Source organism: Salvelinus alpinus, chromosome 11 (assembly GCF_045679555.1).
Source record: "Salvelinus alpinus chromosome 11, SLU_Salpinus.1, whole genome shotgun sequence".
NCBI classification, from domain to species: domain Eukaryota; kingdom Metazoa; phylum Chordata; class Actinopteri; order Salmoniformes; family Salmonidae; genus Salvelinus; species Salvelinus alpinus.
In genome coordinates this window covers 14,848,746-14,862,182 of record NC_092096.1, presented here as the reverse complement: position 1 = coordinate 14,862,182, position 13,437 = coordinate 14,848,746, and the positions used below count along the sequence as shown (strand labels likewise).

General features: G+C 48.6%; 1 protein-coding gene across 11 annotated transcripts in view; it reads left to right on the top strand.

Annotated features, from left to right (window-relative positions):
• Positions 1-13,437, top strand: part of cacna1c (calcium channel, voltage-dependent, L type, alpha 1C subunit) — a 556,532-nt gene that overhangs the window by 494,238 nt on the left and 48,857 nt on the right. For all 11 annotated transcript variants that reach the window (XM_071331812.1, XM_071331816.1, XM_071331807.1 and 8 more), the window contains exons 18-26: positions 221-314; positions 7,016-7,142; positions 8,298-8,427; positions 9,584-9,643; positions 9,873-9,979; positions 10,370-10,457; positions 11,439-11,546; positions 13,063-13,115; positions 13,280-13,426. In XM_071331812.1, coding sequence (XP_071187913.1) covers positions 221-314; positions 7,016-7,142; positions 8,298-8,427; positions 9,584-9,643; positions 9,873-9,979; positions 10,370-10,457; positions 11,439-11,546; positions 13,063-13,115; positions 13,280-13,426 — 914 coding nt within the window. The remainder of the gene's footprint in view (positions 1-220; positions 315-7,015; positions 7,143-8,297; positions 8,428-9,583; positions 9,644-9,872; positions 9,980-10,369; positions 10,458-11,438; positions 11,547-13,062; positions 13,116-13,279; positions 13,427-13,437) is intronic.

Here is a 13,437-nt window from a genome sequence, read left to right as displayed (position 1 = left end):
GACACCAGTTGTAATCTATTATTATCTAGTCAAGTCAATACTTCACTTTACAGATTCAACAACATAAAATATGTTTGGTTTAGTTAGTATCAGTCTAATTCTTCATCTGTGAAAACACGTCTACTCTCAACAGGTGGCATGGTGTTTCCTTTTAAAAGTAGTGTGACTAGTTCTGTCCGTATTGAGTGTGATGTGGAGCCGTGTTACTGTGTTTTGACAGATCAACATTGATGAGTACCAAGTAGATGTGAATGAAGAGAAGAACCCGTATCCAGCTAATGATTTTCCAGGTGCCACTGTACCGGTGATAAAAAGTAAGCCGGACCTTTCTAAGGGCTGAACCACACCGGACAACAAGCAGGAGCAGAGAACCAAATCACACCAAAACATTAAGAGACTTCCACACTCAAATCAGGACATTCACAACATTAAGTTGTTCTGGTTCTCTCTCTCTTTTGTCTGCTGTGCTTTGCCTCGTTGATGTTAGAATGTTGTGTGAGGGGGTGTTGATGTTAGAATGTTGTGTGAGGGGGTGTTGATGTTAGAATGTTGAGTGAGGGGGTGTTGATGTTAGAATGTTGAGTGAGGGGGTGTTGATGCTAGAATGTTGAGTGAGGGGGTGTTGATGCTAGAATGTTGTGTGAGGGGGTGTTGATGTTAGAATGTTGAGTGAGGGGGTGTTGATGTTAGAATGTTGTGTGAGGGGGTGTTGATGTTAGAATGTTGAGTGAGGGGGTGTTGATGTTAGAATGTTGAGTGAGGGGGTGTTGATGCTAGAATGTTGAGTGAGGGGGTGTTGATGCTAGAATGTTGTGTGAGGGGGTGTTGATGTTAGAATGTTGAGTGAGGGGGTGTTGATGTTAGAATGTTGAGTGAGGGGGTTTTGATGCTAGAATGTTGTGTGAGGGGGTGTTGATGTTAGAATGTTGTGTGAGGGCGTGTTGATGTTAGAATGTTGAGTGAGGGGGTGTTGATGTTAGAATGTTGTGTGAGGGGGTGTTGATGTTAGAATGTTGTGTGAGGGGGTGTTGATGTTAGAATGTTGTGTGAGGGTGTGTTGATGTTAGAATGTTGAGTGAGGGGGTGTTGATGTTAGAATGTTGTGTGAGGGGGTGTTGATGTTAGAATGTTGAGTGAGGGGGTGTTGATGTTAGAATGTTGTGTGAGGGGGTGTTGATGTTAGAATGTTGAGTGAGGGGGTGTTGATGTTAGAATGTTGTGTGAGGGGGTGTTGATGTTAGAATGTTGTGTGAGGGGGTGTTGATGTTAGAATGTTGAGTGAGGGGGTGTTGATGTTAGAATGTTGTGTGAGGGGGTGTTGATGTTAGAATGTTGTGTGAGGGGGTGTTGATGTTAGAATGTTGAGTGAGGGGGTGTGTTGATGTTAGAATGTTGAGTGAGGGGATGTTGATGTTAGAATGTTGTGTGAGGGGGTGTTGATGTTAGAATGTTGAGTGAGGGGGGGTGTTGATGTTAGAATGTTGTGTGAGGGGGTGTGTTGATGTTAGAATGTTGAGTGAGGGGGTGTGTTGATGTTAGAATGTTGAGTGAGGGGGTGTTGATGTTAGAATGTTGAGTGAGGGGGTGTTGATGTTAAAATGTTGTGTGAGGGGGTGTTGATGTTAGAATGTTGTGTGAGGGGGTGTTGATGTTAGAATGTTGTGTGAGGGGGTTTTGATGCTAGAATGTTGAGTGAGGGGCTGTTGATGTTAGAATGTTGTGTGAGGGGGTTTTGATGTTAGAATGTTGAGTGAGGGTGTGTTGATGTTAGAATGTTGTGTGAGGGGGTGTTGATGTTAGAATGTTGTGTGAGGGGGTGTTGATGTTAGAATGTTGTGTGAGGGGGTGTTGATGTTAGAATGTTGAGTGAGGGGGTGTTGATGTTAGAATGTTGTGTGAGGGGGTGTTGATGTTAGAATGTTGTGTGAGGGGGTGTTGATGTTAGAATGTTGAGTGAGGGGGTGTTGATGTTAGAATGTTGTGTGAGGGGGTGTTGATGTTAGAATGTTGTGTGAGGGGATGTTGATGTTAGAATGTTGTGTGAGGGGGTATGTTGATGTTAGAATGTTGAGTTTCTTTTTTTTTTTCTTTTTTTTTTTCACCTTTATTTAACCAGGTAGGCTAGTTGAGAACAAGTTCTCATTTGCAACTGCGACCTGGCCAAGATAAAGCATAGCAGTGTGAACAGACAACACAGAGTTACACATGGAGTAAACAATAAACAAGTCAATAACATGGTAGAAAAAAAGAGAATCTATATACAATGTGTGCAAAAGGCATGAGGTAGGCAATAAATCGAATAATTACAATTTAGCAGATTAACACTGGAGTGATAAATCATCAGATGATCATGTGCAAGAAGAGATACTGGTGTGCAAAAGAGCAGAAAAGTAAATAAATAAAAGCAGTATGGGGGGTGAGGTAGGTAAATTGGGTGGGTAGTTTACAGATGGACTATGTACAGCTGCAGCGATCGGTTAGCTGCTCGGATAGCAGATTTTTAAAGTTGTTGAGGGAGATAAAAGTCTCCAACTTCAGAGATTTTTGCAATTCGTTCCAGTCGCAGGCAGCAGAGAACTGGAAGGAAAGGCGTCCAAATGAGGTTTTGGCTTTGGGGATGATCAGTGAGATACACCTGCTGGAGCGCGTGCTGCGGGTGGGTGTAGCCATCGTGACCAGTGAACTGAGATAAGGCGGCACTTTACCTAGCATAGCCTTGTAGATGACCTGGAGCCAGTGGGTCTGACGACGAACATGTAGCGAGGGCCAGCCGACTAGGGCATACAGGTCGCAGTGGTGGGTCGTATAAGGTGCTTTAGTAACAAAACGAATGGCACTGTGATAAACTGCATCCAGTTTGCTGAGTAGAGTATTGGAAGCTATTTTGTAGATGACATCGCCGAAGTCGAGGATCGGTAGGATAGTCAGTTTTACTAGGGTAAGTTTGGCGGCGTGAGTGAAGGAGGCTTTGTTGCGGAATAGAAAGCCGATTCTTGATTTGATTTTGGATTGGAGATGTTTGATATGAGTCTGGAAGGAGAGTTTGCAGTCTAGCCAGACACCTAGGTACTTATAGATGTCCACATATTCTAGGTCGGAACCGTCCAGGGTGGTGATGCTAGTCGGGCGTGCGGGTGCAGGCAGCGACCGGTTGAAAAGCATGCATTTGGTTTTACTAGCGTTTAAGAGCAGTTGGAGGCCACGGAAGGAGTGTTGTATGGCATTGAAGCTCGTTTGGAGGTTAGATAGCACAGTGTCCAAGGAAGGGCCGGAAGTATATAGAATGGTGTCGTCTGCGTAGAGGTGGATCAGGGAATCGCCCGCAGCAAGAGCAACATCATTGATGTATACAGAGAAAAGAGTCGGCCCGAGAATTGAACCCTGTGGTACCCCCATAGAGACTGCCAGAGGACCGGACAACATGCCCTCCGATTTGACACACTGAACTCTGTCTGCAAAGTAGTTGGTGAACCAGGCAAGGCAGTCATTAGAAAAACCGAGGCTACTGAGTCTGCCGATAAGAATATGGTGATTGACAGAGTCGAAAGCCTTGGCCAGGTCGATGAAGACGGCTGCACAGTAATGTCTTTTATCGATGGCGGTTATGATATCGTTTAGTACCTTGAGCGTGGCTGAGGTGCACCCGTGACCGGCTCGGAAACCGGATTGCACAGCGGAGAAGGTACGGTGGGATTCGAGATGGTCAGTGATCTGTTTGTTGACTTGGCTTTCGAAGACCTTAGATAGGCAGGGCAGGATGGATATAGGTCTGTAACAGTTTGGGTCCAGGGTGTCTCCCCCTTTGAAGAGGGGGATGACCGCGGCAGCTTTCCAATCCTTGGGGATCTCAGATGATACGAAGGAGAGGTTGAACAGGCTGGTAATAGGGGGTGCGACAATGGCGGCGGACAGTTTCAGAAATAGGGGGTCCAGATTGTCAAGCCCAGCTGATTTGTATGGGTCCAGGTTTTCCAGCTCTTTCAGAACATCTGCTATCTGGATATGGGTAAAGGAGAAGCTGGGGAGGCTTGGGCGAGTAGCAGCGGGGGGGGCGGGGCTGTTGGCCAAGGTTGGAGTCGCCAGGAGGAAGGCATGGCCAGCCATTGAGAAATGTTTGTTGAAGTTTTCGATTATCACGGACTTATCAGTGGTGACCGTGTTACCTAGCCTCAGTGCAGTGGGCAGCTGGGAGGAGGTGCTCTTGTTTTCCATGGACTTTACAGTATCCCAGAACTTTTTGGAGTTAGAGCTACAGGATGCAAATTTCTGCTTGAAAAAGCTGGCCTTTGCTTTCCTGACTGACTGCGTGTATTGGTTCCTGACTTCCCTGAACAGTTGCATATCGCGGGGGCTCTTCGATGCTATTGCAGTTCGCCACAGGATGTTTTTGTGCTGGTCGAGGGCAGTCAGGTCTGGAGTGAACCAAGGGCTATATCTGTTCTTGGTTCTGCATTTTTTGAACGGAGCATGCTTGTCTAATATGGTGAGGAAGTAACTTTTAAAGAATGACCAGGCATCCTCAACTGACGGGATGAGGTCAATATCCTTCCAGGGTACCCGGGCCAGGTCGATTAGAAAGGCCTGCTCGCAGAAGTGTTTTAGGGAGCGTTTGACAGTGATGAGGGGTGGTCGTTTGACCGCGGACCCGTGGCGGATACAGGCAATGAGGCAGTGATCGCTGAGATCTTGATTGAAGACAGCAGAGGTGTATTTGGAGGGCAGGTTGGTCAGGATAATGTCTATTAGGGTGCCCATGTTTACGGATTTAGGGTTGTACCTGGTGGGTTCCTTGATGATTTGTGTGAGATTGAGGGCATCAAGCTTGGATTGTAGGACTGCCGGGGTGTTAAGCATATCCCAGTTTAGGTCACCTAACAGAACAAACTCTGAAGCTAGATGGGGAGCGATCAATTCACAGATGGTGTCCAGGGCACAGCTGGGAGCTGAGGGGGGTCGGTAGCAGGCGGCAACAGTGAGAGACTTATTTCTGGAGAGATTAATTTTTAAAATTAGAAGTTCGAACTGTTTGGGCATAGACCTGGAAAGTATGACAGAACTTTGCAGGCTATCTCTGCAGTAGATTGCAACTCCTCCCCCTTTGGCAGTTCTATCTTGACGGAAAGTGTTATAGTTGGGTATGGAAATCCCAGAATTTTTGGTGGCCTTCCTAAGCCAGGATTCGGACACGGCAAGGACATCAGGGTTGGCAGAGTGTGCTAAAGCGGTGAGTAAGGCAAACTTAGGGAGGAGGCTTCTGATGTTGACATGCATGAGGCCAAGGCTTTTTCGATCACAGAAGTCAACAAATGAGGGTGACTGGGGACATGCAGGGCCTGGGTTTACCTCCACATCACCCGAGGAACAGAGGAGTAGTAGGATGAGGGTGCGGCTAAAGGCTATCAAAACTGGTCGCCTAGAGCGTTGGGGACAAAGAATAAAAGGAGCAGATTTATGGGCGTGGTAGAATAGATTCTGGGCATAATGTGCAGACAGGGGTATGGTGGGGCACGGGTACAGCGGAGGCAAGCCCAGGCACTGGGTGATGATAAGAGAGGTTGTATCTCTGGACATGCTGGTCTCAATGGGTGAGGTCACCGCATGTGTGGGGGGTGGGACAAAGGAGGTATCAGAGGTACGGAGAGTGGAACTACGGGGTCCATTGCAAACCAAAACAATGATAATGATAACTAGCCTGAACAACAGTATGCAAGGCATATTGATATTTGAGAGAGACATACAATAAGGCATAAAGTGATTGCAGGTCTTGATTGGGAGAGCTAGCTAAAACAACAGGTAAGATAACAGCAGCTAGTCCACTAACACAGCAACAACAGGTAAAAATGGCGACGACTAGGCAGAGAGGGTCAGATTAACTACACACAGATCCTGAGTTAAAGCACAGAGCCGACAGATAAAACACAAATAAACAGAATGGAGTACCGTGAATTAATGGACAGTCAAGCAGGCATCAGCTATGTAGCCAAGTGATCATAGTGTCCAGGGGGCAGCCGTAGATGGAGCAGGGAGGCCTCCACTAAGCTAGCACGCGGCGTTTAAAGTTAGTAGCCCGGGGGGTGGTCTGCTCAGACGGAGGGGGTCTGCTCAGACGGAGGCCGGTTGAGGGCACAGCGGATGGGGTATTCGTCTGCAGACCAGACGTGGTCGTGTCGACAGAGAATCCAAGCCGGATGGCGATGGCGAAAGAGAGGTTGTGAATTGTAGAATTGTGTTTGCTAACTGGTGCTAGCTTCGTGGCAGTGGCGCTAGCTGCGTTAGCTGCAAGCTAGCTGTGAGGATCAGAAGTAGTGGCTCAGGGATTACGGCAGGAATCCGGCGTTGTTGTCGAGAGACAGTCCGATGCTGGTAAATTGGTGAGTAATATCCAGGCTAATAACAGGGCTGGTGTCTGTGCAGAAGGTAAAAGCTGCTAGCAGCGGCAAAAAATGGCTAAATTAGCTTGTAGCTGATTAGCTGGTTAGCTACTGGGGGTTCTTGAAAGTGTTCCAAAGTTAAAAAATAATAGCGATTCCGTATCACATTGGGTGAGGTAGGTTACCGGAAGGTATAATCGAATTAAAAATCGAAAAGAGATAGAAAAAAAATGTTAAAATATATACAAGAAATACGAAAAAATACGAACGTACACGAGAGGACTAAAGAAACACGTCTACACTGCTACGCCATCTTGGATGACCGCGTGAGGGGAGTGAGGGGGTGTGTTGCTGTTTTGTATGTACTGTTGCCTTACCAATCCAGGTGTCCACGTTTGTAGATAAATGAAAAAGTTAAAATTCATTTGGCTTTTAACTTTTTTACTGATGAATTGTGGGTAATTGTTATAGTATGAGGTAACTACAATAACAAACTGAAATAACTATACCAGATTCATTTATAAACAGCTCATTCAACTATTTCTCAACATAACTGACTAACTCCTCCATCTCTAACACTTTCTCTCTCTCCTCTCCTCTTCTCCTCCTGTTCTCCCTCTTTCTCTCCTGCGTGGCCCTTGTAGAAGAGGATGAGGAGCCTGAGATGCCAGTGGGCCCCCGGCCTCGGCCCCTGTCTGACATTCAGCTGAAGGAGAAGGCTATTCCCATGCCTGAGGCCAGGGCATTCTTCATCTTCAGCAACACCAACAAGTAAGAGACAGCTCACCCACAAATATACTGAGAGAAGCTGGTGGAGTCTATGAGAGGGGTCCCTAAACACACCACATCTGGCTGATTTCTGTCTGATGTCTGTCTGATGTCTGTCTGATGTCTGGCTGATGTCTGGCTGATGTCTGATGTCTGTCTGTTTGATGTCTGGCTGATGTCTGGCTGTCTGATGTCTGTCTGATGTCTGTCTGTCTGTCTGATGTCTGTCTGATGTCTGTCTGATGTCTGATTACTGTCTGATGTCTGTCTGATGTCTGTCTGATGTCTGATGTATGTCTGTCTGTCTGATGTCTGTCTGTCTGATGTCTGTCTGTCTGATGTCTGATGTCTGTCTGATGTCTGTCTGTCTGTCTGTCTGATGTCTGTCTGTCTGATGTCTGATGTCTGTCTGATGTCTGTCTGTCTGATGTCTGTCTGATGTCTGATTTCTGTCTGATGTCTGATGTCTGTCTGATGTCAGATGTCTGTTGTCTGATGTTCCGTGTGGCTCACTTGGTAGAGCTTCTGTAAGTCGCTCTGGATAAGAGCGTCTGTTAAATGACTGAAATGTCTGTAGGATTAGGGTTCTCTCTGATCTCTCTGTGCCCTGATCTATTGATCACTATTTTTTCTCTGTCTGTTTGCCTGTCCATCTCTTCCTTCCTCCCTCCCTCCCTCCTTCCTTCCTTCCTTCCTTCCTTCCTTCCTTCCTTCCTTCCTTCCTTCCTTCCTTCCTTCCTTCCTTCCTTCCTTCCTTCCTTCCTTCCTTCCTTCCTTCCTTCCTTCCTTCCTTCCTTCCTTCCTTCCTTCCTTCCTTCCTTCCTTCCTTCCTTCCTTCCTCCCTCCCTCCCTCCCTCACTCCCTCCCTCCCTCCCTCCCTCCCTCCCTCCCTCCCTCCCTCCCTCCCTTCCTTCCTCCCTCCCTTACTTCCTTCCTCCATCCCTTCTTCCCTCCCTCCCTTCCTTCCTTCCTCCCTCCCTCCTTCCCTCCCCCCTCCTTCCTCCCTCCCTTCCTCCCTTCCTGCCTTCCTCCCTCCCTCCCTCCTTCCCTCCCCCTCCTTCCCTCCCTCCCTCCTTCCCTCCCCCCTCCCTCCCTCCCTCCCTCCCTCCCTCCTTCCCTCCCCCCTCCCTCCCTCCCTCCCTCCCTCCCTCTCCCCAGGTTCAGGGTTCTGTGCCATAAGATGGTGAACCACAACATCTTCACCAACCTCATCCTGTTCTTCATTCTACTGAGCAGTATCTCTCTGGCTGCAGAGGATCCTGTCCGGAACGACTCCTTCAGGAACCAGGTGTGTGTTTATGTCTTACACACGCAGAGGCACGGACACATCTACACACACACACGCAGAGGCACGGACACGTGTACACACACAGGCACACACACACAGAGGCACGGACACATGTACACACACAGGCACACACACACAGAGGCACGGACACATCTACACACGCACACACAGAGGCACGGTAACATGTACACACACACACACAGAGGCACGGACACGTGTACACACACAGGCACACACACACAGAGGCACGGACACGTGTACACACACAGGCACACACACACAGAGGCACGGCCACATGTACACACACACAGAGGCACGGACACACTGTACATGCATGCAAAAACACACTAACTTCCATACTCTCTCTCTCTTTCTGTCTCTAGTCTCTCTCTCACACACACACACACACACACACACACACACACACACACACACACACACACACACACACACACACACACACACACACACACACACACACACACACACACACACACACACAAACACACACTCCCTGAGTGGGTTAAACAGCCTTTAGAGGTGTGTGTGTGTGTGTGTGTGTGTGTGTGTGTGTGTGTGTGTGTGTGTGTGTGTGTGTGTGTGTGTGTGTGTGTGTGTGTGTGTGTGTGTGTGTGTGTGTGTGTGTGTGTGTGTGTGTGTGTGTGTGTGTGCGTGCGCGCGCGCGTGCGTGCGTGTGTGTGTGACACCATTAGATCTCTGGTTCAATAGACTTCATCCTTTCCGCTCGATAACTTGAAGTGGATTAATGAATCTGAACGTCTGGCACTGAATCACGCGCCGCTTTGTGACTACTTTCCCCACTTAATTACATTATCTCTATATTATTATAGACATTTACATTTACATTTAAGTCATTTAGCAGACGCTCTTATCCAGAGCGACTTACAAATTGGTGCATTCACCTTATGACATCCAGTGGAACAGCTTCTATGTTATTATACAGTTGTGCATCCCAAATGGCACCCTATTCCCTATGTAGTGCACTATTTTTAACCACGCCCTGGTCAAAAGTAGTGCACTATGTAGGGAATAGTGTGCCATTTGTGACACATATTGTGATGCTATGGAAGCCTCTGTGAGATGCATGACTGTGTGATGTATTGTGTTGACCCGCATTGTGATCCCTGTGTCTCAGATATTAGGCTATGCAGACCATGTCTTCACTGGGCTCTTCACCATAGAGATCATTCTGAAGGTAACCGTTCATTCCTTCTCAACGTCCTCTCTACACCACACATAATGGACACGGTGTGCTCTGGAAAGGGTTGGTGAAGTGTTGGAAGTGTTTTAAGTGTTGGAAAAACATGACGTGTTGAACAACAAACCCCGTGAGCAGACATTCACTTCATCGTCATCGATCGCAATCTTTTGTCTTACGGTTTCCTGTGCACGTGGTTTTCTCTTCCTGGTTCATGACCTTGTAGATGACAGCGTACGGGGCGTTCATCCATAAGGGTTCGTTCTGTCGGAACTACTTCAACATCCTGGATCTGGTGGTGGTCAGCGTGTCGCTCATCTCCTCTGGGATACAGTGAGTTGACCTTCACTACACCGTTACAACAGGGACGTTTCAATGGTTAAAACACACTGAGGAATTCTCATCGCAATTCGTTTAGCGTTGCTCTTTTTACTGTAATGGTTACAAACTCCAACATTAATGTCAAGAACATGTTCTATTGACAACAGAAATATTGTTTATGTCTGTAGTTGACTTCTCTGTCTGTAGTTGACCTCTCTGTCTGTAGTTAACCTCTCTGTTTGTAGTTGATATATGGTTTAGTAGTTGACCTCTCTGTTTGTAGTTGACCTCTCTGTTTGTAGTGGTTATATGGTTTAGTAGTTGACCTCTCTGTTTGTAGTTGATATATGGTTTAGTAGTTGACCTCTCTCGATAACCTGGTCTTTATCTGTGTCTATTCAGGTCCAGTGCCATCAACGTGGTGAAGATCCTTCGTGTTCTCAGAGTTCTTCGGCCCCTGAGGGCTATCAACAGGGCCAAGGGCCTCAAAGTGAGTCTTACTGTTATCTCTTCTCCTCTCTTCTCCTCTCCTTTCCTCTCTTCTCCTTTCCTCTCGTCTCTTCTCATCTCTTCTCTTCTCCTTTCCTCTCTTCTCCTCTCTTCTCTTCTCCTTTCCTCTCTTCTCCTCTCCTCTCGTCTCTTCTCCTCTCCTCTCTTCTCTTCTCCTTTCCTCTCTTCTCCTCTCCTTTCCTCTCTTCTCCTCTCCTCTCGTCTCTTCTCCTTTCCTCTCTTCTCCTCTCCTCTCGTCTCTTCTCATCTCCTCTCTTCTTTTCTCCTTTCCTCTCTTCTCCTCTCCTTTCCTCTCTTCTCCCCTCTTCTCCTCTCCTCTCATTTCCTCTCCTCTCCTCTCTTTTCCTCTCTTCTCCTTTCCTCTCTTCTCCTCTCCTCTCCTCTCTTCTCTTCTCTTCTCCTCTCCTCTCTTCTCCTTTCCTCTCTTCTCCCCTCTTCTCCTCTCCTTTCCTCTCCTCTCCTTTCTTCTCCTCTCCTCTCCTCTCCTCTCCTCTCCTGTCCTCTCCTCTCCTTTCCCCTCTTCTTCTCTCCTCTCCTCTCATAGCCTTTCCTCTCCTTTGTTCTCTTTCTTCTCCTCTCCTTTCCCCTCTTCTCCCTTGTCTTTAACAGCAACAAGAAGCTGATTCACCAGTGAACCCTAAAGCTTTTCCACCTTGACTTACCTGAAGTTTTCTCTTTCTTCCTGTGATCCACGTCCAGAGCTTCTAGCTTCAACCCAGTCCAGACCAAGTGAAAATAGTCCACCAACTGATTCTATGATAACCTCATGAGCCCTGTGTCTGTCTCTCTCCCTCTTTCTCTCTCTCTCTCTCTCTCTCTCTCTCTCTCTCTCTCTCTCTCTCTCTCTCTCTCTCTCTCTCTCTCTCTCTCTCTCTCTCTCTCTCTCTCTCTCTCTCTCTCTCTCTCTCTCTCTCTCTCTCCCTCTCTCCCTCTCTCTCTCTCCTTCTCTCTCTCTCCGCAGCATGTGGTCCAGTGTGTGTTCGTGGCCATCCGAACCATCGGAAACATTGTGATCGTCACCTCTCTGCTGCAGTTCATGTTCGCCTGCATCGGAGTACAACTCTTCAAGGTAAAGACAGAGACGGAGGAGAGATAGAGCAGGACGAAGTGAAGAGAGAGGGCGAAGAGAGAGACGGAGGAGAGATAGAGCAGGACGAAGTGAAGAGAGAGGGCGAAGAGAGGGACAGAGGAGAGATAGAGCGGGACGAAGTGAAGAGAGAGGGCGAAGAGAGGGACGGAGGAGATATAGAGCGGGACGGAGTGAAGAGAGAGGGCAAAAAGAGGGACGGAGGAGAGATAGAGCGGGACGAAGTGAAGAGAGAGGGCGAAGAGATGGACGGAGGAGAGATAGAGCAGAACGAAGTGAAGAGAGAGGGCGAAAAGAGGGACGGAGGAGAGATAGAGCGGGACGAAGTGAAGAGAGAGGGCGAAGAGAGGGACGGAGGAGAGATAGAGCGGGACGAAGTGAAGAGAGAGGGCGAAGAGATGGACGGAGGAGAGATAGAGCGGGACGAAGTGAAGAGAGAGGGCGAAGAGAGGGACGGAGGAGAGATAGAGCGGGACGAAGTGAAGAGAGAGGGCGAAGAGAGGGACGGAGGAGATATAGAGCAGGACGAAGTGAAGAGAGAGGGCGAAGAGAGGGACGGAGGAGAGATAGAGCGGGACGAAGTGAAGAGAGAGGGCGAAGAGAGGGACAGAGGAGAGATAGAGCGGGACGAAGTGAAGAGAGAGGGCGAAGAGAGGGACGGAGGAGAGATAGAGCGGGACGAAGTGAAGAGAGAGGGCGAAGAGAGGGACGGAGGAGAGATAGAGCGGGACGAAGTGAAGAGAGAGGGCGAAGAGAGGGACGGAGGAGAGATAGAGCAGGACGAAGTGATGAGAGAGGGCGAAGAGAGGGACGGAGGAGAGATAGAGCGGGACGAAGTGAAGAGAGAGGGCGAAGAGAGGGACGGAGGAGAGATAGAGCAGGACGAAGTGAAGAGAGAGGGCGAAGAGAGGGACGGAGGAGAGATAGAGCGGGACGAAGTGAAGAGAGAGGGTGAAGAGAGGGACGGAGGAGATATAGAGCGGGACGAAGTGAAGAGAGAGGGCGAAGAGAGGGACGGAGGAGAGATAGAACGGGATGAAGTGAAGAGAGAGGGCGAAGAGAGGGACAGAGGAGAGATAGAGCAGGACGAAGTGAAGAGAGAGGGCGAAGAGAGGGACGGAGGAGATATAGAGCGGGACGAAGTGAAGAGAGAGGGCGAAGAGAGGGACGGAGGAGAGATAGAACGGGATGAAGTGAAGAGAGAGGGCGAAGAGAGGGACAGAGGAGAGATAGAACGGGACGAAGTGAAGAGAGAGGGCGAAGAGAGGAACGGAGGAGAGATAGAACGGGATGAAGTGAAGAGAGAGGGCGAAGAGAGGGACGGAGGAGATATAGAGCGGGACGAAGTGAAGAGGGCGAAGAGAGGGACAGAGGAGAGATAGAACGGGACGAAGTGAAGAGGGCGAAGAGAGGGAACTGAACATAGCTGATGTAGTGGTGATGAGAATATAGTGGATATGTTTCACCAAGATGAACATGTCTGTTGTTCTCTTCTCAGGGGAAGTTTTTCTACTGCTCAGACAGCTCCAAGTCTACAGAGCCTGAATGCAGGTGAGTTTATCACCTCATCTCCCATCTCAGTCTGACCTGGCTCATATCACATCTGGACAGTCATTTCAGGTGGATGTGGGCTCTATTTGGGCCGTAATAAGTTGTCTGGCTGGGTGAGGTGTGAGCTGTGGGTGTCTAGGTGTTACCTATGTTCTCCCTCCCAGGGGTTCATACATCATGTATAAGGACGGTGACGTGGGGAAGCCAGAGAGGTCCATGCGTGTCTGGGAGAACAGTGACTTCAACTTTGACGACGTGCTCCAGGGGATGATGGCTCTGTTCGCCGTCTCCACCTTTGAAGGATGGCCAGCGTGAGTCCAGC